The sequence below is a fragment of the Cyprinodon tularosa genome, unplaced genomic scaffold (assembly GCF_016077235.1).
Source record: "Cyprinodon tularosa strain WSP-4 unplaced genomic scaffold, ASM1607723v1 ctg68, whole genome shotgun sequence".
Classification (NCBI taxonomy): domain Eukaryota; kingdom Metazoa; phylum Chordata; class Actinopteri; order Cyprinodontiformes; family Cyprinodontidae; genus Cyprinodon; species Cyprinodon tularosa.
In genome coordinates this window covers 796,355-822,889 of record NW_024039429.1, presented here as the reverse complement: position 1 = coordinate 822,889, position 26,535 = coordinate 796,355, and the positions used below count along the sequence as shown (strand labels likewise).

At 39.1% G+C, this 26,535-nt stretch overlaps 1 protein-coding gene across 3 annotated transcripts in view; it reads left to right on the top strand.

Annotated features, from left to right (window-relative positions):
• Positions 1-7,877: 7,877 nt before the first annotated feature.
• The window catches only part of si:dkey-174m14.3 (uncharacterized protein LOC563117 homolog), a 47,649-nt gene continuing 28,991 nt past the window's right edge, over positions 7,878-26,535 (top strand). For 2 of the 3 annotated variants that reach the window (XM_038267656.1, XM_038267655.1), the window contains exons 1-2: positions 7,878-8,811; positions 15,192-15,229. In XM_038267656.1, coding sequence (XP_038123584.1) covers positions 7,903-8,811; positions 15,192-15,229 — 947 coding nt within the window. In that variant the 5' untranslated portion in view covers positions 7,878-7,902. Of the gene's footprint in view, positions 8,812-14,833; positions 14,894-15,191; positions 15,230-26,535 lie in introns of those variants that run through there. The other variant, XM_038267657.1, reaches the window with a different exon arrangement.

The window sequence follows — 26,535 nt, the reverse complement described above, 5'->3', positions numbered from 1 at the left end:
GGAGAATATGATTTGCATGTAAAATATGCTGAAAAAAATAAGTTAGCATCTGTTTGTTATTTAGTAGCATTGTTTTTTTGATCATATTAGATATTGTGCTGCTCAACACCAGTCTAATTTTCATCCATGCAACATGTTAATTCTATAGACGAAAAAGCAAACATATTGATAAATGTATCTCTATGTACATTCTGATTATGAGACAAAATAAGCAGTGAGTTAAAAAAAATTTTAACCCTACATAAATATGTATAAATAGAAACATTAAGATCTGAGTTTATTTTTCTACATTATTGTGTACTGCTAATGCATCATATTTTATCCATTGATCTGATATTTGACCAATATGACTCTGAGGCAAATGCAGGATTTCTATAAATATTTTGCTTTGCATTATGTTTTCCTCACTGAGTTTCTGCTACTAAGTCGCTTTTCTTGTCCTGGAAGCATCTCTGCATCAAGCCTGTCAGGCTGCAGAGCGAGCACACTGCTGCGTGCTGCGACCAGCCTACTGTTCCCATGGATACTCGCTGCTGACACCACCAGAACTGTGTAGGCTTGTTGAAGATATAATTAATAACAAAGGATTAGAGGGAAAGGTAGCATGGGGCTCAGTATGAGAAACCTCATCATACGGTTACTATAATTGGCACCCTTTCTCTGTCTCTGTGTGTGTGAGGAGGGCGGGTTGCTTGTGTGTGTGTTTGTGGATGCCACAGAAAAAGTTAGAGGAAAATAACCGAGCACCAACTCTCTGCTGCATTTATCTTCTTGACAAGCAATTTGCTCTAAATATGTTTTCTTGGTTGGTGTTTCAGAATGTTTTCTGAAAGTAATTTATTGGGACCATCAGAAACACGTCGGTGCCTTAATGCCCAAAGTGGATATGTTAGGGACAGTTGTTTAACATAATTAAGTGGCTATAAGACCAGCGCAAAGATATTCTAATCTGCTGCTTAAATTAAGTACCCCCAATGTAAGATGCATAATTGTACAACACAAGGAAGCACAAAACATGAGGTCTCTACTAGATATTCCTAAATTGAATATTTTTTAAGATAAGCATACACTGAATAAATGCAACACCTGCTGCAATTGTAACAAAAAAGAGAGAAAAAGGAGAATAAAATGCATATTGAATGCTTGCTCTTAAAAAGATTGATGATGCACATGATGATGTATGGGCTTAGGAACGCTGCACCTTGATTTAAAGCTTGTTTGTTTAAAAAAACCAAAACAAACATTTTGCCTAATAGGAATCCAGATAAATGTCTTGAATTGCAAGAAGTCATTCCTATCTCTTAAAGCATTTTACATCAGATTTTTTAAAAACAAGAAACATTAAAGTATTGTACAGATTGGCGTGATATTTTGCTCTGACAACCATTAATGCTTTCTTTTTCTTAAAATATAAAATTCGGTTCCTCGTCCTCACAAGCAACCTTCTTAGTTAAGATTGATCATTTGTGTGGATTTCAGTGATGCAGAGAGAGTCTTTTCAAGAGACAAATATTAGTTCAACATGCCACAGATGTATCCTTAATGAAAGAGATGGTCAAAAGAAAGATACTTATGAAAGCCAAACAAAATACTCTATTAGAGTTCTATAAGGAAAGCAGGCAATACAACAAAAGTGGAAGTCCCTCAGTGAAACATAGTTCTGGCAGCATAATGCTGTGAGGATTTGTTTTTTAAACTGTATAGCCATAGAGAGTTGGAAAATAGTTGATAAGATATAAATAGACTGTAGATTTATTTGCCTTTATTGAACAGAGGCTAGAAGACAGCTATTATAATAATAAATATAACAATTTAACTCTAAACTTAACTTTTCAATGACAACAAAATTAACACTGTTCATCATGTGAAATACATAATATCAAATTTAAAACATGGGGGTGGCACCATTATTCTATCGCATCAAACCAACACAACTAATTAAACATATCTAATTATTGCAATTAATTAGGCTGTCGAAAGCTAAAACAGATATAACAACTGTAAAAAATTGTTCTTGTAAAACTATTGCACACATATTACAAGAATATGACGATTTTATTACCTGATTAATTGTGCTTCCTTTCCTCCTACTGTTAGGTATTTGATTTACAAAAATTGCAGCATGTGTGAAGTATAGGAGAAAAGTTTGGAATCATACTGTAGGCCTAAAACTTTCCTAAAAATCTAAGTTATTTGAAACAAAGTTGTTTTTTTTTCTGTATTATTAGAGTTTATTTTTCTGTTACAGATCAACATTTTCCTCAATCCTGAACTGTGAAGATAGTTAACGCTTTCAGTTAATCTGCTGCACGATGCTTCACCCACCATTTGTTGTGCGACTGAGTTGTTGGAGCGCTTGCATTGATGTGACAGGCTCTGTTGACTGAACACTGAGCTATGATAATGACATGTATTGAGGTCAGCTGTTCCCCTGCTCTGTATCCTATAGAAACATCATCTATGCATACATACTTCAACCTCATCTGCTTAGAAGCTGATGAAGACATTGCAAATCAGAACAGGTTTTAATTCCATTTCATCTCTTGTCAGATACAGAGCTTCTCGAGATTAAACCACACACTGATATCACACAGTCTGGTGCCAAATGATCCTCGCTTGTATTATGCATTATGTACTTCTATAAATGATTTTTCAGTAACACATTTGCACGTTCATCACAAATTTCTGTGGGTGTCCATGAAACCTATCCTCACACTTCTAGAAAGAGTTCTCTCCTAATCAATTTGGCCAATTCTCATTCGATTTTGCACAGCATGACTCTTTGAAAGCTTTCTCACAGGTCCGGAGGAATCAAGGAGAGTTCTCTGCACAGGGTGGATGAGTAACGCCACTTCCACTTTCTCTTTTTTTATCTCAGTCTTTCACCTTCACCCCTGTTAGCTATTATTGACAGACTCGGCTAAAAAAGTGATGCCCAGTTGGTGTTTAGCCCCTAGAACTAAAAAATATGGCATAAAGACGTGAAAAGGAGAACAGGCTAAGTGACTCTCAGAACAAGCTTCTAGCCATCTGAAATCAATCATGTTGTCCGTGTTCCTCAGAAGGCTGATTGGGCCTTCCAATGTCCTCAACTTGAGCTATTAATTCACTGACACCATATGTCAACTTTTATTGAAAAAAAAACAAACATTAAACAGTGCTTAAAGAAATAAAAAGATTCCTTTCTGTTCTAGTATTAGAATTGTTTTGTTGTCTTGGCCAGCCTTTTGTCACTGTCAGATCGTTTTTTGCTGCAGTATTCATAAAAACAAATGTTCACATTGTTTCACAATTCTTCTGAAACCTTCAACCTCACTTTTTAGTGGAAACTTTTTGTGATAAACCAACTGAGGGGGGCGTTGGACTAGTGGATTAGGGCATTGCGCTTGGGTTCCAGAGGTTCTGAGTTCAAGCCCCACTCCCACAGACTGCTACTCTGGAAAGAGAGCATTAATCAGAGAAAAATATCCTATGGTAATTAGGAAAGAGCTGCAGCAATCAACAGCGTAGGTTGGACAATCTGTGTAATTCACAGGTAGTAAATAGTTGTATACTCCTCTGGCCTTTATGGTAAAAAAGTAAACCAAAGTTCAAGAAAAAAATTGTGAGAAGTCTTGTTTGTAGTACCAAATGTGAAGTAAGATACTATGGTCCGATGTAACAGAAAACATCCCTTGTCATAACAGTTCCCTTGTCATAACACATTACAGTTCATGGGATAGGTTGACCTGACGTCCTGTTTTTCCAGGACATATCCTAATTTTCAGACCTAAAAAAAATGTCTGGGGGGAATCTCAAAATTGTCTGGAATTTTGGTCAAATATACAGTGCAGCACATAGTTCAAACACACCGGGCACTCAAACAGAGCGGTTAGCTCCAGGACCGGGCCTCCTGCAGATTGGGGCAGGGAACCGGTGGGGGACGGAGCAGCCAAGCCCGACCCGGTAAATGCAGCCTGGACAGCGTGCTACCTGACTGGACCGGAGAGCTCATGGCTCTCCGGTCCAGTCAGCAGCCCAGCAGTCAGAAACCAAAATCTGGTCACCCTATCATGGAAAGATGGATGAAGCTAAATGCATATTGTAAACTAAATGTAAGACTACAGCAGAGGTTGACTTTTCAGCAGGGCAACAACTGAACATTCAGCTGGCGCTGCAACAATTTCAGATCAAAGGACATCCATGTGTTAGATGACATCCAGTCAAGACAAAAGAGCAATTAAAATTGCAAGGCAAGCCTTGAAACTACTGTTTGCTAATGCTTTGCATCCAGTGGTTGATCTCTTGTGCAAAAAGAATGGGCAGAAAATTGAGATCAAGACCTGCATAGGTGGAAGAGATCCCATAAGGGTAGCAGTTGTGCTGGCAGCAAATGTGGCTTTTAGTGTATTGACTTTGAGTGGCTGAATAAAAATTAACACAACACAGAGTTTTGCTAGCACAAAAACCCAAAACAAAAAAGAAATCATTTTCATTACACTTCATGTTGCAGTTTGTCTTTGTCTCTTATGTAAAATCCCAAAGAAGATGCATAGAATACATTCACAGTTTCGGTTGTAATATGCTCACTCAGTATGTCTGTAATTGATATACAAACCTAATATTTTTGCATTAGACTTCTTGTTTCTAAAGGGGAAAAAAGCAATTATTCAGTATCCATTGTCCATGCAGTATGTAGCAGGAGGCTATGAGGACAGCCCAGGAGCAGAGAGGAAACATTCTGCCATAGTAACAGCTGACAGCTGGGAGCAAACAGTCATACTACTTTATAACCAGAGTTGATCAGATTTGGCATTTACTCCGCTCAGCATGTTTAGCTGAGGATGCAGATTGTGGCCCACGCTTAGGCAGACCAGCCCATCCAGGCACACCACTAGCCACTGAGGGAAAAGTAAAGTGCAACCACCAAGAAGGCGAGAATCACCAATTATCTCCACCTCTTCGCTTGTAGCAGGAATCCATTTCAGCATCATTACCTCTGGGCAGCCATAGGCTGACAGTTTCTCCCGTCAGGGTGATACCTCTAAATTGGCTCCCACCCCTCTCCTCCTCCTGTGATTGAAAAGAGATTATTAAAGACATTCATCATAAAAGAAGCCCAAGCCTTTCTGTAAAGTGGGAAAATGTTGAGAATTTGGAGCACAATGCAGTGTGCCTGCAGAAAGAGAAAAAACTGTGACACAAACGAGGGGAAATGATATAGACATATGAGTGAGCGGAAGGCTTGGTGCTTCAGCTTCTTCCATGGTGCCAGACAGGGAGGTCCAAAGGATGAGTCTGATGGACTGGTTCAGTATTAAATGTAGCGGGGCCTGTCTGAGGAAGGGCATGCGCACAACAGGTCCCTCAGACATGGCTTAAACCCCCACATACTGGATGCAGTGCTAATGATGCCCCTGGAGACCAAAATAGTCTGACTCCTACATGGTAAGATGTACTGCGCAGTACATTGTCCCCGTCTGATCCAATTCGCTCCCTGGGGAGGATGCTCTATGCAAGCAGCAAAACCTGCTCTATGTATTTCTTAGATGTTGCATTTTAGGATAATAATCTGAAGTAGAAAAGTTGAAATGTCTTGCATTGCTTTCCCTTGTGTTCAACGTGTTAAATTCCACCCCACTTTACTTCATACTGAACATACACTTTGAGTTGTGGGCTCACTTTGAGAGACTTCCTAGACTCCTCTCAGTGTGTGGTATTTTATTTCTGTCATAGCGACATGGCTCACTTGCCAATCCAGATCTCTGGCTCCTTTCCTCTCGGGCAAGCAGACTAAAAGAGGTGTTATTGATGCATTTATGCAACCGCCTGAATATTGATGAACACTAAAGCGACACTATGTCCATATGAATTCAGGCCTCATCACAGGAAAGCCATCCTCATAATATGGAGTGAGGCATGTGAATCAGATAATGATTGAATTTGGAGTAGAGTGAAAGAGTTGGTAATATGATGTAATGTTATAGAGAAAATGTAACAGCAGTCATCCTTTCCAAGCTTAGTAAGTATACATTTTGTAGTCACTGTTAGTTAGAATATGTACCTTACGCTGTCAGTAGGATAAAAATTTAAGTATTTACAAGTCAATCAACGTACTAGATCAATATTTTAATCTAGTCCACAGAGCTTTAAGTGCCTGATCTTAAAAATATTCAGAAGATGAGCTTTAAATTGCAGATGTGCATATGCAGTGAAGGTATGTTGCAAGTGATCTGCAGGGATTTGTGAGCAAAAGGACAAGATGTTCAAGCAGGTTCAGTCTGCCCCATGAAAATGAGCAAAATATGTGTAACGCAGGTAGTTTGAGAGTGATGGTAAAAAAGATGAAGTTCTAAGCTGTGGAGTTGGAATGATAATCTAAAATATGGTATTATAATAATACCATATGATGATATTATCTATAGTGCACATTTGCATAGGCATCTCAAAGTGCTTCAAAGAAAGTAAAAGTTGAATTTAAGAGATTGAATATTAGTTCAGTTCAGTTGAAGTAATGCTAGATTTGGGAAAGGTACGCTTTTTTAGACTTTAATAGTGCCATCCATTGATTGTGGTAGCAGTCAGATACCTAGTTGTATTTCCAACTTTAAGCTCTAAGCTCTTTAAGCTGTTTTGCCTTAAAAGGAAATTGTTTTAAAAAAACACTTTGAGAATGATACCAATACAGTCGAAACAGAAATTAGTAATTTGACATTTAGTTTTTTTTTTTCATTTTTATTTTTGGAGCTGATTTCCTTTTTCCTTTTATTAATGAGTAGTTAACAGAGACCAGTACCGGTAATAAAAACTTATTTTAAATTTCCCAATTTGGTGGACTGCAAAGTGTTCTGCTTCAACATTGGTTTGATTTTTTGCTTTGAATCCAAAAGATTTGCAAAACTCCGCTGGTGCTGTCATCATCAAGTGCTTTGAAAATATCATAAAACAGAAAGCAAAATCATGTCTATGGGAAACAAGGCTATATGAGATACCTTCAGTAAGTTTTCCCCTCAATTTTTTTCTGAAAAACAATTAACAAAATATACAGCTTTGCTACTAATACAGAAAACTAGCCAGCACCAAAGAAGGTGTGTTTACCTCACGATGTACTTATTTAAGGGAGCGATTTACAATCTGGTTCAAAACGGCAGCTGTTTTTGTCCAAACTCATGATCATATTTGAAATGGTTGATTAATTATTATTTATTTACTGAGATTTGAGTTCCCGTCATCTGCCCCATGGCATAAAAACAATCACACAAATATGAAACTTTAAGCGGTAAACTAAAGTAGTATTGGTAAAGAAGGTAACACTATTTGAATCATCATGACGCAGATTAAAAAATTATTCCTGGGAAAGTGTTTTAATTAATGAGAGAGCTATCGACAAGGGCACCATACTATGACTCATGAGCCTTTCCATTAGTCTGTGTGCATATATGCGTGTCTGATGCCATGTGCTCTGTAGGATCAATGCTTGTCGAGGTTCACTGACCTGGAAAGAGCTGAAAAAGCTTTGTTCGGCTATCAATTGGCAGTCTAATTAAAAATTGCTCTCCTCACTTGGAAAAGCTGTATGGTATGGATGCTTAAGAAACTAAGACTTAAACCTTCTGCAAAAACTTCTGCTGTTCTTTAGTTACAGCCTAAGAATATGACTGTCTTTGCCTCAGATAGCAGGGGGCTGTATTGGCACTAAGGGATGCCATCTGTTCAGCCTAGAGTGAAATGTATTGGGCTGCTTTTAGGTCAGGCTTGCACAATAGTGAAACTAGATTGGGGCAGAAATCTAAAAAAAGAGCAATTCACTGAACCGTGTTTCATCTACTTGTAACAACATTTAAAGAGAGGATGTGGCCATTAAGAGTACAGTCCAGCTAATGCACAGAGCCCTTCACACAGACTGCTTTCTGAATCAGAGTCATGGCACAGCTGGACCAGGAAACCCTTAAATCTTGGGACTCTTCTAGCACAATGTTCAGTAATGATCGAGTTCTTGTAGATCGGGTGATAAGCCAGTCCTCCACCAGCTGGTCATCAAGCCCCAATCCCAACAGCAGCAGTACAGCAGGCAGCAGTGGCAGTGAGGACACACCCAGTCTACACAGCTGGAGCTCAGGAGTTACCTGCCTGCTGCACAGCTCCATCAAGAAGCAGAGCCAGGAAGCTTTTCAAACTCAACACCGAAGGGATAGAGCCTGGAGAAGGTTTACTGTAGCTCCAACCAATGGGACAGATCATCTACAGGCTGAGAACGGAGAGGGCCGTCACCATAAAGAGCCTCCCCATGGGAGGGGGTGTACACAACCGGATTTGATTAAAACAGTAAAACCAGTGACAGTGCTGGAAGAGAGGATCAAAGCCAAGCAGAAATTTTCACAGTTCCTGGATGAGGTGACGTCCAACGTGTTGAACCGAAAAAGCCTACAGGAATTTGGAAAACCATTGCCTCCATCTGGACTCACCCCCACAATCCCAAATCTGCCAGAAGACCGGAAGCAAGTGGTGAGCCCCAGGCTGGCCCTATCAATGGCCCAGGAGCAAAAACCTTTATTTAAGCAAAAGACTCCAGAAGATGAGACTTCCTTGCACATGCCACAGAAAATGTATCTGGAAACGGACCTTGACTCCATCGGGAGGGACGATGACCCACAGAACATGGGGATGAAAGCTGTGTCATCCCCTCATCTGGTGATAGACAATAAAACTTTGATTCCACCTCCTCCAGAGTTTTGTCAAGGTTTTGAAATGAAGTTTCCTGTTCGGGAGCTTTGTCACGACTTTCCGAGATACCCTTACAGATCTGTCTCATTGCCCAGAGGCATTAACATGGTGAGTAATGAAACTCCTTCCAGTGGTAATTAGGGGAAGGCCTCTGAACATGTTATTAGAAGAAGAAATAGTTTTTCCTAAAATGATGTCCAAATTATTCAACACTGAATTATCCATAGAAGCAGTCCTTCATTTTTATGGTGCTTTTCTGCTTTAATATTTATCATGTAAATAAGTACAGATAAAAATTCACAGAGCCTTCAAAAGTACAGGGGCAAATAAGAGAAGAAATTTAATTCTAATAAAACAGATGTGAAAATATAATTGATTAAATCCTTTTTCGCAATAGACTTTTGTCCACATTGTTTCTTTTTGTGCCACAGACTCACTGGATATACATTGAAGCTATTCACATAAAGTTTTTTCTCTACTTCTAATATGACAGTAGTTAGTGCAATTACGCATGTCAGACAATCAAAAATACAGATTGAATGCAAGGGGAAAGAATAATATACCTCAATGAAAACTTTGTAGTATTAGTAGTTTATTTCTTCAGTCATCATTCAAACATTATAAACACTTAGAACATGTTATTTTACGAATGGCAAATGCTAAACAATGCCTTAACAAAAGGGTTTAGGCTAAAGTTGAAACTCATAATGCTTAACCCCACTTACAAATGTAACACTACACCCAAAAATGGTATATCGATTGCTCTACCAATGACTGTAACGTATATGCACAAAACATAAGCTTAAACAATCAAAATTATGCTGATAACTTATTTTTTAATAACCTTCATTCAAGTGTTCTATACTTTTCCATAATATTTGAACAAAACTATTCATGCATTTTTTTAAATGCATGAATAGTTTTGGAGCACTTAAGTTGATTATGTAAACCATTCCACAGATCAACTCCTTTAACTGATAAACACCTCCTATTCGTATTAGTCCTCGCCTTAGGCTTTTGTAGCAGATCAGTCCCTCTGAGGTTGTATCTGGATTCTATAGTTTGAAACGTCTCTTGCAAACAGTAAGGAAGCATTAGGTTGTGCATCTTGTACATTATGACCGCTGTATTAAGATCAACCAGATCATGTAATTTTAAGATATTCAATCTAATAAAAAGTTGATATCTTGGAGCATGGTATTCTGCATAGCTGATCACTCTGATTGCTTTCTTTTTTAGTAAGAATATTGGTTGTAGATTAGTTTTATAGGTATTCCCCCATATTTGCACACAATAACTAAGGTATGGAAGGATGAGAGAATTGCACAGTAAGCACAAAACATTTTCAATTTTGATCTCTACTTTGACTAGGCCACTCTAACTTACCAATTGATTGTAATCTAAAGTTGTTCCCAGCACTCTTTGTGTTTAAATATAATTTCCTTTTAAACATAGCTGCGCAACTCCCTTAACAGCATTGGCTGAAGTTACACAGCAGTGTTTTAAAACAGCCATTGGTAAGCTGTGCTCTCCAGCAGTTGAAGAACACACAAATAAGCTGTCATCAGCACACAAACACCTTATTACATTAATCTTTTTGTTGCCCTACAAATAAGCATTAATCTTTATTTGTTTGACTTCAAGCTCTCTCTCCAACCCCTAACACAAGTTTTAATTAATATTCCTGTGCCACTGCTAAAAGTAACTCAACAATTGACACTTTATATTGTTGTTTTTGAAGCTTTTAATATTGTTTTTCTCACCAACAAGACTTCAGAAAATGAAAACAGCTCTAATAAGAGTAAAGAAAAGAAATAATCTTAGACTTCCCATGGCTGTAAAAAGGATCACCCCAGGTGATATGTTCAGAGCACCCATTGGATAAATGGTATTAGGGTGGCCATTTCTATAGCACGAAAAAGGAGGACATTATGCGGCATATCAATAAACTACTAAGGTGTAAAAAATAATCTAGTATACCGTCATTTATATTACAATTTTTAGGGGCTTAAAGAGGATGCCTTTGTAGCTGAACAGGAAATATTAATGAAATGTAAAAAAGTATTGGTTCCCAGTAGGGCAAAAAAAATTATCGGAATAATAGCGATTAACGATTGTTGAAATAATCATCAACTAATTTAGTAATCAATTCATCGTTAGCTTGTTGAGTGTAGAGGCTCTAAAAAAGGCCTTCAGTGCACTAATTATACCAACTTTGTAAGAAAAAAAAAAAACATTTTGCATTTAAGATTAAAAAAAAAACGTATTTGTCTGTTAATATGTTTTATCCAGAACGCCTCAAGTTTTAGTTTCACCTGGTTTAATTTAGTAGAATATCTTTTTTAAAGAGCCTTTGGTTATCTGATTATTAATCAGTTAATTGGAAAAATAATCAACCGATTAATGGATTTTCAAAATAATCGTTAGTTGCAGCCCTAGTTCCCAGTATTTGTACTGTATTTATTTAATTAATTATGATGTTCAAAAAGTGACCGCTGAGATTAATCTTTTAAAGCGCAGCACGCCAGAAAGTATAACGTGTGGGCTTAAATGTTAAAAAAATTATTTAAAGGGTAAAATACATAATAAAAAAGCCTAATATTTTATTTAAAAAAATATGTCAGTGTATAACTTGTACGTTGTTTACTAAACAATGACAATTTGATATTTATCTGATGCTGCACCTCTTTTAACCAATCATCTGTTAGACCAGATAGTCAATGCATTTTTTTTTTTTTACATTCTATGATTGGATAATGTGCTGCAGCCCAGCATAAATGGAAAAAAAATCTTGTGCCCCGTAATGGAGGACAGCTAGGCATCCGACTGGATGCTGCACAGGACACTGGACAGTGCAATAAAAATCCGGACTGTCCGGCCCAAAGCAGGACATCCAGCCACCCTAGATGGTATCGATCCAAACTGATTTGTTGCAAGCTGATACGCTTTCTTGAAAATGTTTCAACACAATACTTTTTTTTTTTTTTTTTTTACTGCTTTATGTTGGTTAGTCCCACAAAAATATCAATAAACGGCATCCAAGTATATGGTTGTAAGATGATGAAATTTAAAAAAGGGGTCTACATATCTTTTCAAGGGTCAATAAAGAGCTTTAACGACAACAACAAAATAGCAAAAAAGCATTATTTTGAAAATGGTCACACATCTGACATAAAGCTAGAGGAAAACCAGCCAAAGTAAAAAGAAATAATCTAATATCTTCAAAAGGTCTGAAGAAACAATAGGCAAGACCAAATTACTATTTAATTATGTCAGAGTACCTGAAAGATTTTTACATGCATACAAAAAAGGATTGCAATCATGTGTACATCAGTGTTGCATTAGCACATTCATGCAGCAAAATACTTCGATTTCTATCTAGCTACAGTAAATTCGTCAAACAATACAACAGCTAGCACTGCAGCTTAGCTTGACAACCAGGTGAGGCGAATATGGGTCTGTACATAAGAACTGCTCAGCGATGACCATCGGCGGCCCATTTATGGAAGATCTCATTAGAATTCTCCCCATCAACAACTCCTCCGCACAAAACTATCCGGACTGAACAATGCATTCATCTACCAACTCAGCCCACTCACTCCTGTTTGTTTGTGACATCCATCATCTACTCAGCTGAAGATGTAACCTTGTTAAAGAGCCATGGCAGCAGGGAAGTTTTCTTCTGAAGCAACCAGTGCTTCTACACTCTCAAAGCTGTTTACACAGGGACAGGCCTGAAAGGCTCAATCAGCAGTTACTGCAATAAAAACGAGTGTATTTGCAGTCTCAGTGTGACATTCACCCCCAGTGGTACATGATAATCCATTTGGCTTCAGCTTCCTTGCTTCAGAATGCAAATTGCTTCACTCGCTATAAGCACAGAAGTGTGCTGTTCCACTCGCTCCCTGTACGAGGTAAAGCAACTCCTTGCCTGATCTGTAGCCTAGCCACTGTTTCCGCATTAACCCTAAACACACCTGACAGGATCGTCCAATCTGCTCCGCTCCCATTTAATACTAAAGGGAGAAGATCGCATTGCCTTAATTTATTGTCTGATTAAAATTCAGCCTTTGCTGTCACCTTAGCAACTGCTTGGGAAAAAAAGGTGGGTGGTGAGGGGGCTGCGAGGCAGGCTTGTGAGCCTGTTGGTGTTCAGAGTATCTGTGGCGCTGCGAACTTTCATTTCCTCGCAGAAGTCCTTGTACTTGTGCAAACGTGCTAATGAAACAGACAGCTTCTGCAGGTGTCTGACCTTCTGTTGTGTACACATTCTGTGTTTTCGATTACTTTTCAAGCTGAGGAGCAAATAATCCATCTGCATTGTTGCCTCTTTGAATGAGAGACTCTCTACTTATTAAATATGCTATTCATTCGTGTTTTGCCTTTGTCCCATAATAAATACAGAGTGACACTAACAATAAGGGGTAATGAAGTATTGATTTTCACACCAGGATTTTATAAATGAAAAAGATTTATTTTTTGTTTATTTTTTGTAAACTGAAGTTTTATGTGTGTGTGTGTATGTTAGTGCTACTTTATGGGTATTTGGATACAGAATCAAGCTGATTGATTCCCTAAAAATAAAATTTTTTCCGACTTTCCAGACTGTAGATATTAATTCTACCTAACTCCATCCACTGTTAACTGAAGAAAGGCTGAAGACTACACTGTATGTAGTTAACTGGTAGCTCTGGGCTTACTGACAATCTATGATTGATTTTGAAGCTGTTTTAAAAAAAAAAACATTGTTTGGACTTGAAAACATCATAAGCACACTCATCATGATCCAGAACTGACCCATCGCCCAATACACCATAAAAGACTTCAACATTGCAGTTGAAGTATTGGATTTGCATCTGACTTGGAATGTGCTTATTTGTTCTGCAGATTTCTTGATATAAATTTCACTTACCGGTACATCCTTGGACTGGGGACCTGTCCAGGGTGTACCCCGCCTCTCGCCCGTAGACAGCTGGAGATAGGCACCAGCAACCCTCGCGACCACATTTGGGATTAGTGTCATGGAAAATGTCTGTCAGTCAGTCAGTCACCTACCTACTGTACCTACTTACCTTTTGGCCTTGCAAGTCAGGTTTCTTCTGGTAGAAGTCTCTGGAAGAGCTGACCAATGTGACATTTGCATCCTGCACCCATATCTCCAAGGCTTCAATCTTCATCTTTCTCTTGTCACTTACACAAAATCCTCATGGATAAGGGTAGTTTGCACAACTTTTAAACTTGCTATTAATTTACTATGCAGCCTAAGCAGATCACCCACAACATAGCCACCAAAAGCGCATGTGATTTTTCAGCTTGCTCATGCAATTTAGAGTTTGATATTGAGATCTTAGTAAACAAAGTCCATATTATGTACATATTCACAGCAACACACTATAACTCCAGCACCCTAAAATACAAATATATAGGAATAAGGGAAGAACAACCAATTAAGTGCTGTACTCTTTGTGGATATGATAACAGTAAGGCGGTCCTTTTTTAAAGATATTACCCATACAATGTCAGATCCTTTAAAAAATATTGCATGCACAAGTCAAAAGTCAAAATGTTTTTTAATTAAAAGTCATCATTCACAAAAGAAAACCTGAAGCCTGTCTTTTTAGTGATAAATTCAGCTGCATGGCGCAAATGTTTGTATTAAGAAAAAAAAAGCGAAATAAAATGTTGCTATTGATTTCATGTATTATCAAACCTTGTGCTGCACTACAGTCTACAAAGCCATTGATCCTGAATTGTAGCTTAAAAAACTGCTGTGCTCCTATTCAAATTTGACTCCAATTTTTCCCCTGTTGAAGAATCACCTGTAGGCAACTATAATAAAATGCATTTTCCCAACAGCCTGGAGCTGGAGATGTAAAATTCAACAGATTGAACCACCTGTTCCCCCCTGTCTCATTCTCCTTTTCTCTGCATCTTTTCACATCCTCCTCTCCTCTCCTCTTTTTCCACCTCAACCAGCTCCAACTCTGACAGGGATACTGAGTTACTGCCAGAAGTACATTAAGGGGGTGGTAGCAAGTGTTGTGGAGGTGGGGGTTGGAGTGGTGGGAGCATGCCATGTATTTGCAGTCTGGCTGCAACAGAGGGTCCCGCTCTCCCTCCCCATCCTTCCTTTACTTCCTCTTGCTTTCACACTCTTGGTGATGATATGATTGTTCGCTTCTCACCTAAAGTGAGTGCAGATGTAGAAATCTGCACTCACTCATCTGATGAGTTCTGTCACGAACAGGAGTGGGGGTGAAAGTAGAGAGGAATTATTTAAAATAGTGACAGAACAACATGGGGCTAAATGATAAAAACGGATTTCCATAAAGTAAAATAAGGGGGAAAACCGAGGGAATGCCTGCTGAGTTTGTAGATTTGGTTTGTCTTTGGATGAGTGCGTGAGCTGCAGAAATGCCCTACTTGGCTGCTTTTAGACCAGTTCTGATGGGTCTCCTCCTCCACTAACATGCTGTCATTTCCTTTAGCTGTCTGACGAGGAGATAAACAACATAGACCCTATCAGGTAAGGTTCTTCTTCCTCCATCTCTTTCTCTCTCTCCCTCCCCCTCTTCTGCTCATATCTTTTCAGCGCTCCATCATCACGCCCCCGCATTCTCCCAGTCTTTTTCCTTTAGCTCCTTCCCTCCCACTCTTCCTTTCTGTCTTTCCACTCCTGCACAGTCTATCTCCCTCCTCTGCCTTTCTCTTTTGGTGTATAGCTGCCACTGCTGCTGCTGGTGGTGCTGGAGTGGCATGGCGTGGTGTTGGCAGCAGCTCTGCATGTGTTGAGGTTTTCTCTGAGCTTTAAGGGAGAGCTGGGTAAGCCAGTCCAGAGAGCACATAGGAGTGGGGGGGCTTCCTCCATCCCCAGCGAGACTCAGAGCCAGCAGGATTTTTATCTCCCTGTCTCCAGGATGAGGCTGTGTGTGAGCAGAAGGTACCGCTTTGCTTTTCGCATCTTTGATTTGGATTACAAAGCTCTCTTGTTTTTCAAATATCTTTGTTTATATTCTCATTTTAGTGTTACGTGGCTGCACCAGATGCGCTGCTCATGTAAAAGATGCATGTTTTCTGATAGTTTGTTGAAGATAAAAGGTTTTTTTTGAGAGACTGGGCTGGAAATTTACCGTTTGTAATATGGTTGTATCATAATACCCTCAATTATTTAAAGAAAAAGATTTGAAGTTTATCTTGCATTTATAATGGTTATAAAACTGTTACTTCTGTGTGTCTTTCTGCATGCTTTTACAAACTCACCTGTCGGAATATGCTGATTAATGTCGCTGCATGACAAGGAAGTTATATTTCTAACTATATATCTAAATGTGAATGAGTTGGACTCTAACAATGACTAACTAGAACATCACAGTTTAAATATATTCTAATGAACTCCTTATGAAATTATGCGTCATCGTTCTGATTAACGTTATCTTTAGAAAATTATATTAATTTAAAGGATTTAATTTAATCCACTCTTCATCTTGTTTTTTTTTCCACTTACCTTTCTACTGTTGAAGAGTTTTATTCAACACAATTTCTAATGAACCATTACTAATCCGCCACAGATAGTAAAAGATCCCAAGATTTTCCATTCTTGTTAGATTACTGGTGGTATTATTGCGATTTTAGGCAGATTATGATTCAAACGCCATTTAAGCAGCCAATGAAGGGTAATTAATCTTGACGGGAAGGGGAAGGGGAGAAGGGGGGTGGGATCCCTAATGTGGGGCATCAATTGTCCTCACCTCTGTGTCATTGCTTTAATTGAATTATAGTAGCTCTACAGAGATAAGAGTCTTGCATCTTTTAACCTGTAGCCCAGGAAGAAGCCAAGTTAAGGTTAATGGGGAAGATAGACCTACCTTATAGTCTGACCCCACCTTTGTATTCCACCTCGTAACCCCCTCCCCCACACACACACACACACACACACACACACACACACACACACGCTCTTCCTCAGATGAAGTAATTACTAAGACGCCTTCCAGCCAAAATGATGAAATGTCTTGAAATTTTTTTCCCAAAGCCTTGCTTTCTGCCTCTTTCATAATTCCTGTCCCTCCCTCAGCCCAGCTCCTGTATTCGGAGGCCTGTGGCAAAGATAGAGATGTAAATTTTAACTGGCGACACACTTGAGCTTTGGAGCCCCGGTGCAGGAAAGTCACCAACTGTTTAAATCCGTTTAAACAGATTTAAAGTTTGAAAGACTTTTTTCTTTATTATTATTCTGACAGGGTGACAAAAAGCATGAAGTATTTTAAAGAGAAACAGACTTTCTAAAAGCGTCAACTTGAGGGTAATTGGCAGTTGAGAAAAGTGATGCTTAGGGGAAGAAATATAAGCTGTTTTTATTTTAAGTGTTTTCCCTCATTAAGTTCCTTTTTGTTTTCTCATGAAATAGATACGTAGATTCATTGTTATTAATCCCTTTAATTTCTTTTGTTGCTCTTTTTCTTATTACTTTCTTTAAGTAATAAAAAAAATCTTTCTGAAATCTCTATGAAACAAATCCCAGGTTTGTTTCAAAGGATTTAACTTTTATTTCTGCATGATTTTTAAAAAATTTTACTAATTAAAATCTAAAAACATTTTTGCCAGAATTTGAATTCAGCCTGCCTGCATAAAACGGTTTATGCAGCTGTTTACCTTTTGTTAAATCTAAGAGTCCAAGTTTTTCTTGTTATTCAACTCTGCCCATCAACTCTTGTTTAGCGTTCTTTTCCCTGCTTATGAGGTAACTTTTCAAAGTATTTGCTGCCACAAAACTTTATTTAAGGGGATCAGACTAAAGATTAGCAAGCCACACTTATACCACTTGTAATTTGTGTGGAAGTAAAAACAAGGCATAATTTTGTGTTGAAGTGGTCGTTAAAATTTATGGTTGTGACCAAACAAACTGTAAAAAGTAAATGCCTCTGCAAAGCACTGACAGATTAAAAAAAATTTTATTGGTTAATTACATATATATCGATACAGGCAAAGCAAGGTCATTTATTTACAAAGTTTGAGATCCACTGACTGAAAAGGCAGCAGTGAGAGTACATGTCTTTTCACAGTGATTAAAACTTTCAATGAGCACACCATGCCATCTTTTTAGATTTACATTGTTTTCCTTTAAAAACATTCCGATAAAGGTGCTTTCACTTTCTTTACCTTCATTTTTTTACACAACGCCTGAAAAATCACCTGCAGAAAATGTAAGGAAGTCCTTTCATACTTTAGGCACACGACAGGAAATTATGTTCATCGGATGCATTCCCTCTACAGGGAACACTTGGCTCAGTGTTTGTGATGCAGTGGGCTGGTTGGAGTGTGCAGGAAGCATAAGATGCTAAAAGAAGTCTGTCTCTTTGTTGTTTTTCCTGGTTATTATTTCCCTTGTTATCTGCATGTGAAAGACTCTCCATATACTAAAGTTAAACAGTACTGGATCTCACTCAAATGTTCAGTCTAGCATCACATCCATTTTGCACACTTGAGCTAATGGTGTAAAGCGCTTGCTTTCACCCCAACTGAATCAGACATTGGAACTCACAGTATACAGCAAAGATCAATTTACCAACACACACATTTTTTTTACAAGGGAGCTGACAACCTATTTATGTTCAAATCAGACAGACAAAATGTTTGAAGCCTAACATATTGGCTTCTTAGGTGGTGTCCTTTAAATTAAGGGTCAACTATGCAATAGTAGCTTTGGTGATAGAAAACTGCATATTGCAAAATCATCTTTTAAAGTAAATCACAAAAAGTTAAAAGACAGTTCTAGTTAATGAACTAAGTATGAAATCATCTTCACAATTTCCCTCAAAATATAGAAAAATAATGACTTCCTGTTAATGGTAATTACCAATGTAAAAACTGTGTGAGTATAGATCAAACAGCTTGCCTACAGGGATAACATCAGAATAATATTCTTAAGCAGCTCAGGCATAGTGTCCTAAGTACGGACCAAGCTAACGCCACAACCTAACGTTCGTTCCGAACTGAGCAAAAAAAAAATTTGTTTTTAAAGAAATTCATATAGCAAATTCTTAAATTTGTGAAGAACACCAAAGTACATGGTCAGTTCCACCTGTTTGTCACAAGATATTAAATTTAACATATTAAAAGATTATCCTGAATTAATGCACTTTATTTTTTACCTTTTTAAGACATTTTGTCTAAATATACTGTGGAACATTTTAGAACCACATTCTGCCATCGTGCTGTAGGTCTCCTTTTGGTCTGTTTTGGTTTCAGTTGATTTCCCTTCTTTTATTTTTTGGTAATTTTTTTAATTATTTAGTTTTTGTCAATGATTATTTTATTGTCTGTTTTCCCCTCATTTGCTCCTAACTTTCTCTCTGTGCTACACCTTTCTGTTTTTCCTTATCCTATAGTTAACTAGCCTGTCTAACATTCCAGTAATTACCATGCACAGCATATCTTCCTCTCATTTTGAATAAGTCTTTTGTCATTTTTTCTCATGTATCAGTCTGTTTTCTGTTTCCTATTTGTTTTTGTTGCTGTTTGATTTGTATGTATTTATTTTATATCTTATTATTATATTCTTTATAGAATAATTATTTATCATAAACTACCCTGCCTCTTATCTGAGTTATGTTTCCCAAAAACCTTGCATCCTAACTCTTAATGCTGATGTTCTATGACAAACCCAGACCTGCATTATTTATATCCATCCATCCATCCATCTTTCTCCGCTTATCCGGGGTCGGGTCGCGGGGGCAGCAGCTTAAGAAGGGAGGCCCAGACTTCCCTCTCCCCAGCCACTTCTTCCAGCTCTTCAGGAGGAACCCCAAGGCGTTCCCAGGCCAGCCGAGAAACATAGTCTCTCCAGCGTGTCCTGGGTCTTCCCCGGCGCCTCCCCCCGGTGGGACGTGCCCGGAACACCTCACCAGGGAGGCGTCCAGGAGGCATCCTAAACAGATGCCCAAGCCACCTCAACTGGCTCCTCTCGACGTGGAGGAGCAGCGGCTCTACTCCGAGTCCCTCCCGGATGACCGAGCTTCTCACCCTATCTCTAAGGGAGAGCCCAGCCACCCTACGGAGGAAACCCATTTCGGCCGCTTGTATCCGCGATCTCGTTCTTTCGGTCATGACCCAGAGTTCATGACCATAGATGAGGGTAGGAACGTAGATCGACCGGTAAATCGAGAGCTTCGCTTTTTGACTCAGCTCTCTCTTCACCACGACGGACCGGTACAGTGCCCGCTTCACGGCAGACGCTGCACCAATCCGCCTGTCGATCTCCCGCTCCCTTCTTCCCTCATTCGTGAACAAGATCCCAAGATACTTAAACTCCTCCACTTGGGGCAGGACACCCCCCCTGACCCGGAGAAGGCACTCTACCCTTTTCCGGCTCAAGACCATGGCCTCGGATTTGGAGGCACTGATCCCCATCCCGGCCGCTTCACACTCGGCTGCGAACCGATCCAGCGAGAGCTGCAGATCACGACTTGATGAAGCCAACAGGACCACATCATCTGCAAAAAGCAGAGACGCAATCCTAAGGCCACCAAAACGGATCCCCTCAACACCTTGGCTGCGCCTAGAAATTCTGTCCATGAAGGTAATGAACAGAATCGGTGACAAAGGGCAGCCCTGGCGGAGTCCAACTCTCACTGGAAACGAGCCCGACTTACTGCCGGCAATGCGGACCAGACTCTGAGACCGGTCATACAGGGACCTGACAGCCCGTATCAAAGGGCCCGGCACCCCGTACTCCCGGAGAACCCCCCACAGGGCCCCCCGAGGGACACGGTCGAACGCCTTCTCCAAGTCCACAAAGCACATGTAGACTGGTTGGGCGAACTCCCATGCACCCTCCAGGACCCTGCTGAGGGTGTAGAGCTGGTCCAGCGTTCCACGACTAGGACGGAAACCACACTGCTCTTCCTGAATCCGAGGTTCGACTATCCGACGGACCCTCCTCTCCAGCACCCCCGAATAGACCTTGCCGGGGAGGCTTAAGAGTGTGACTCCCCTGTAATTGGAGCACACCCTCCGGTCCCCCTTTTTGAATAGGGGGACCACCACCCCAGTCTGCCAATCCAGGGGGACTGCCCCCGATGTCCATGCAATGTTGAAGAGTCGTGTCAGCCAACACAACCCCACAACATCCAGGACCTTGAGGAACTCCGGGCGGATCTCATCCACCCCCGGGGCCCTGCCACCGAGGGGCATTATTTATACTGAAATTCAATTACACACAAGCTGAAATAGTTTATCCAATTAACCCAAATTAACTTCAAAAAGTATTTGGTTGCACTTGATTTTTTATTTCTTTAAATTTTGGGTTTAAACAAAAGGGGTTCAATCCAACACCACCACCATCACCACCACACCTTTTCTGGAGAAAAAAAAAAGATTACACAAAAAATATATATATACAAATTTCATTTTCTGTATGATTATGATGTAAAAGAACGCTAAAATTTATTGAGGTTTCCCTTTGTACCATGACAAAAAGTATAGTAACAATTACTTTGCAGATATGTGAATACTTTTGCAAAGCATTTTTACTCAGATCTATCTAGTATTATGTAGGGTGAAAATATTGAATAGAGTAGTATTAAACAATTCAATGCTGTTGTAAATTATATTACTTGATCAAATAACTTTCTGACTGTCATATCTTGTTTTGTGAACACACCTCCAAATGGGTGTGTGTTAGGATATCAAATTTGGGCTGAAATTGTGGTCATAAGTTAACTCTACATAAATATGGAATAAATTAACAACAATTTCCCTTAAGAATACATTTATTAATCAAATAATTTAATTCCAAGTCAAAGCATATTTCAGTTAAAAGCTTCTTGACTAAACTCAACTAAACTACGCTAAATGAAATGAAATGATAAATAAAATTGGTTTAAAATAACCAAACATAATATGCTTGATGAATTAAAAAAAGCTTGACATGGATTTTTTGTTTGAGGGAAAAAATGTTATTTCTTAGGTTTTGGATTAAGGGTCAAAGTAGCTTTTAGCTAATTTAGAGCAATTGCAATGTGTTCAAACCAGTTCACAATGCCAATCCGAGAAGATAAATAAAATATTATTTGGTAAGTAGTATTTTTGTTAAATGATTTGATTAATCAGAATTCATTAACTTTTAGGATAATTGATTGTTAACCATCTGTGACTGTTTCCTGAGGGAATAGTTAAGGGTAAGGACAACTTAGTTTCTTCAGCTAGGATTGGCCTACAAAAACAATGGACCTAGTAGTTAGCAGATAGGACCCATTTTAAAGGACTTTTTTAGTCATATTTCAGTTTTCAAATTTGATGAGAATATTAGGAAACGTCTTGTTAGCTTGTTTTACTTAACACTAAAACCCATTAAGTGATCAGAACTTCAGAAGACAAATTGATTACCTGGAAACTATTTCAATAAGTTTGCCAGACCCGTAACTGCTGTTGATCACTTTTTACGAAAATTGAGGCTTTTCCGAGTTTGAAGAAAACTTAGTCCCTGTTGTTTTGGATTGGTCTGTGCACAGATGGCTTAGACGGGAGGTTGGGTATGCGTCGTGTGGTCTCCTGGTTCAGGATCCAATTCTGGACTTTCTGAATTACGCTTATACACTTGGACATCATATTACAGACAGTCTTCTGGTTCTGAAAAAGCCAGCATGTCCACTTGGCTTTTGAGCAGTAAGAAGATTTCGACCCTTGGCCTGCCATTCAGGAGATCTCCCCAATGTGATACTTGTGCAGTATTACCGCAGCAAAGAGAATACCGGTTGAGCTCGCACCACCCTTTATACCAAGGACGGATCAGGGGACATTATATGACCCTGTGTTGTGTCTCTGTGAGCGTTTTGTAGAGGTGTTTGAGGCTTTAGAGTTTGAAAAGAAAACCAACTCAGACACATTGGCACTTATTGTCCAAGATAAATATATCATGGCTTAAGGGACAACAATAGTTTAAAATGCTCCTGCAGATGGTTAAAAAGACTTTTCGCTATGCACAATTTAACTATCAAAAATAAGGTAAATAAATTTGCATTTGCAGTCTCACATCTTGGTTTTTACAACCTTTTAAGTTTAGATGAAAACAATTTTGTTTTTGCCATTATGCCATTGATAAATCTGTAGGTTTGAGCTTTTCCAGAGTGTAACTATCTGAACTTTGTAAACCCGAAGAAATGAATAATATAGAAAATAAGTGGACAGATCACAAACATACCACAGAATTCTGGAAATTAACATAGACTCCCAAAGATGAATCAGTCTGCATATTTAGTTAATATATTTTATTTGGGTTTATTGGCTGATAGGAATGAAAATGCTTTAGGTATAATTAATGTGTAGCAATTAAAATTGCCATGGAGAAGAGTCTATACTATATATTAGTGTTTTCTTTCAGATTTATGCTCTTTTTTGCCCGGTGTGGTCTGAACAGTCCAGTTCTCCCTCCCACTGTCTGTGGGTCTCTGTCCTAAAGCCCTGACAGATCCTCTGTGGTCATTAACCATCATCTCAACCCCATTATCCCTCCTCCCCTTTGTCCTCTCCATTACCAGAAATAAGATGGTTCAGGTCAGATCCATTCCTCATGCCGATAAAGCTGCCTGAATAGTTTTGCTACATATGAAAGCTGCTTTATCATATTCTTATGATTTATCTTGAACTAAACATTTTTTTTTCAGTGGCCCTTTGGAAAACACATCTAATATTATGAAGATATCATAAAAATATGTTGTTGGTGCTGGACGAGATGGGAAGAAGAGTCTAATACTATAGGCAACACCTTTTTGGAGTTAAAGACTATGTAAGGCTATGTAAGGATAATCTACCATAGAATGGCTGTGTTGGGATCCGGAGGCTTGCCCACCAGAGGGTGTCGAGGATCCCTTCCTGAGGGCTTGTGCTTCCTGTTGGGATCCGGAGGCTTGCCCACCAGAGGGCGCCGAGGATCCCTTCCTGAGGGCTTGTGCTCACAGCACCTGTCTTCCATCTGCTCATCAAGAGGACTCCTACTTAAGGAGGAGGAGACTGACACTTGAGCGCCAGAGTGTTTGCCAGTAATGAACCTGACCTATCTGGAAACCTGAAACACTGAAGAGGGAGACCTCAACCTGGAATCTGCCTGCCTGCACTCAGTTTGCCTCTCCTAAGCTCTCAGTTCTCCGCCTGCCTGCACTCAGTTCAATCTCTGCTAGCCCTCAGCCCTCTGCCTGCCTACTAGCCTCTGAACCCTCAAGTCCCCCCCCCCCCCCCCCCTGCTGATCAGTTCCACTTCTAGCAGTGGAGATCCAGCCGTGACCAGTCTGACCACCCAAGTTCCTGTTCACATTTTATTTACACCTTTTGTCAATAAACCCTTTGAACTTTCTCCTAACCTCCGTGTGTTTCTGCATATGGGTTAGACATCTAATCCCATCATGACAGGCTGGCTTTAAAATTGTCTTAAAATCAAGGCAGGTCAAAAGCTAAAGAGACCCTCAGGGAACCCAGGTTCTGCAAATCTAAATACATGATCTCCTGTTTATTTAGCGCCATTAAGTTTAAAGATACTCTATAGAAACCAAAGAGTATTAAGTTTTGTTTCATCGTTATTATTTTTTTAAGTTTTTTTATCTGTTGAGAGCTGCAGGCAGGAAGGATCTTGTGTAGCTGTCTGTCTTTTAGCAAATCCTGACAAGTCTTTGACTAAAGATACTTATTGTTTAACAGTCTTCTGTAGAAGATGATAAAGGTTGTTCATCAGGTTCTCAATTTTATAAAGAATTATTCTTCGTAAAATCATCTCCAGAGTTCTGGAGGAGTTCCAACAACTGAGAATATCTCCTTTATCTTCTTGTTGTGCTTCTTCAAGTAATTTTCTGTCTGTTTCCCCAGCAAATTATGGCAGAAGAGATTGCATATCCACAGCACTCTTACGCAAGATATCTTGTTGCAAACATTGAAACACCTAAGTTTCCATAAGAAGTACTGCCTGGTCTGTCTTCTTTTAAACAACTTCACAGCTGCATTTATGTTAGTAGCGTTTGACCTGTTTCTTCTGAGATCTACAATTATCTCCCTTGTTTTGTTCCTACTCAGATGATTGTTTCCAGACCATGCCACAAAGCAGTGTACCAGCTTCCTGCATTCAGCTTCTTGTCAATCACTGATACATCCATTGTACACCCGCTCATTGTTGAGAATTGTGTAGGAAGTCCAAGGTGCAAAAAAGAATGGTGAGACCACCGTCCCCTCTGATGCTCTTCAACTACAGACTACCTGAATAGACAGTTGATTCTAAAGTCTCAAAAACTGGGGTCTGTTTGTCTGGTGTTCTTTGATCCAAGTGACTATTAATGCCTCCTACCGAGTTCTGGAGTTTCAGTTCCGGCATGAATAGTGTTATCTGCGCTAGAAATATCAAGGAACATAATTCCCTCTTACGGTCTCTGAGGTTTTTCTGCTGTGAGTGAGCTTCCTGTCATAGAGATGATCTTTGCTGGTGGCTGGGCCAACCTGTGCTGCTGTACACCTAAGAACCTAAAACATCCATAAAAATGGGTTTTGAAGAGTGGCACCACTGGTTGGAAGGAGCTGTACATCCTGTTACTGTGTGGACTGACCACAAGAATCTGGTTAATCTCCAAGAAGCAAAATGTCTTTTACTGACGTTGAATGTGAGATTTGACATTAAATGTGAGATTTGGCAATTAAAATTCAAACACTGAAAGTTAATCATTGAAAATTCAAACCCTGAAAATTAAAACATTTACAAGTCAAACATTAAAAATGAAAACATTGAACACTGACAGTTCAAACTTTGAAAACTCAAACCCTGAAAATTCAAACAATAAAAATTCCAGCTGCAGGAACTCTGCAATGACAGTGAAATCATATCTGATTGGAGAAAAAAATGCTGCAGCTCAAGATAATACTATGATCACCATTTTTTCCTTTTTTAAAGAAAATTTAGAATTTTCAGTATTTGACTTCACAGCCTTGCTATGGACTGGCGACCTGTCCAGGGTGTACCCCGCCTCTTGCCCGTAGACAGCCAGAGATAGGCACAAACACCCCTTGCAACCCCAGCTGGAATAAAGCATGGTGGAAGATGGATGGATGGATGACTTTACAATGTATACATTTTCACTGTTTAGTCGTTTAGTTTTAAACATTTGCAATGCCAAATTACACATTTGATGTCATTGCAACCTGTCTCTGATTTAGCTATGTATCATTCAACATACCTGCATTGCGGGTGCCTTATCATGGGAAAGGAGGCTTAGTCTTCCAAACCGGACCCTGGCACCGGACCTCTGAACCGGGTTCATGCTCCTGCTTCCATTAGGTCCCACTTCATTCACTGGGCCCACAAGGCAAAATTCTCCTCCAATTATAGAATCAACCAAACTCTCACACTCCTTAAATTAAATTTCTTGTTGCCTCCAAAACATAATCCCTTTTGAAATCCTGCAATTTAGTCTGCAATTTATCTCAAAGGTTTTTAAGGAGTTTTGTACTTCTTTGGGGGCCAAGGCTGCTCTCAGTTCAGGTATTCCCTCTGCTTCTCTGTTCAACACACCTATGAGTACCCTGGTAAAAAAAAAATGTGCTTTATTGTATTTCAAGTATATTCATATTTCCTATAGTTTACTGAAAATGTACTTAGACAAATTGTACTTTTTGTAAATATATAAAAAGTATACTAACATTACGCTTTCATGCTAATACTTTTAACACACTTTAACATAATTACACTATGTTACACTTTATAGAAATATATTATTAAAAAAGTATACTTTAAGTGAAAGTTATGTGTAATTTCTAAAGTGTACTTATTTTAAATTTGTTTTTACATATATTTTTGCTATA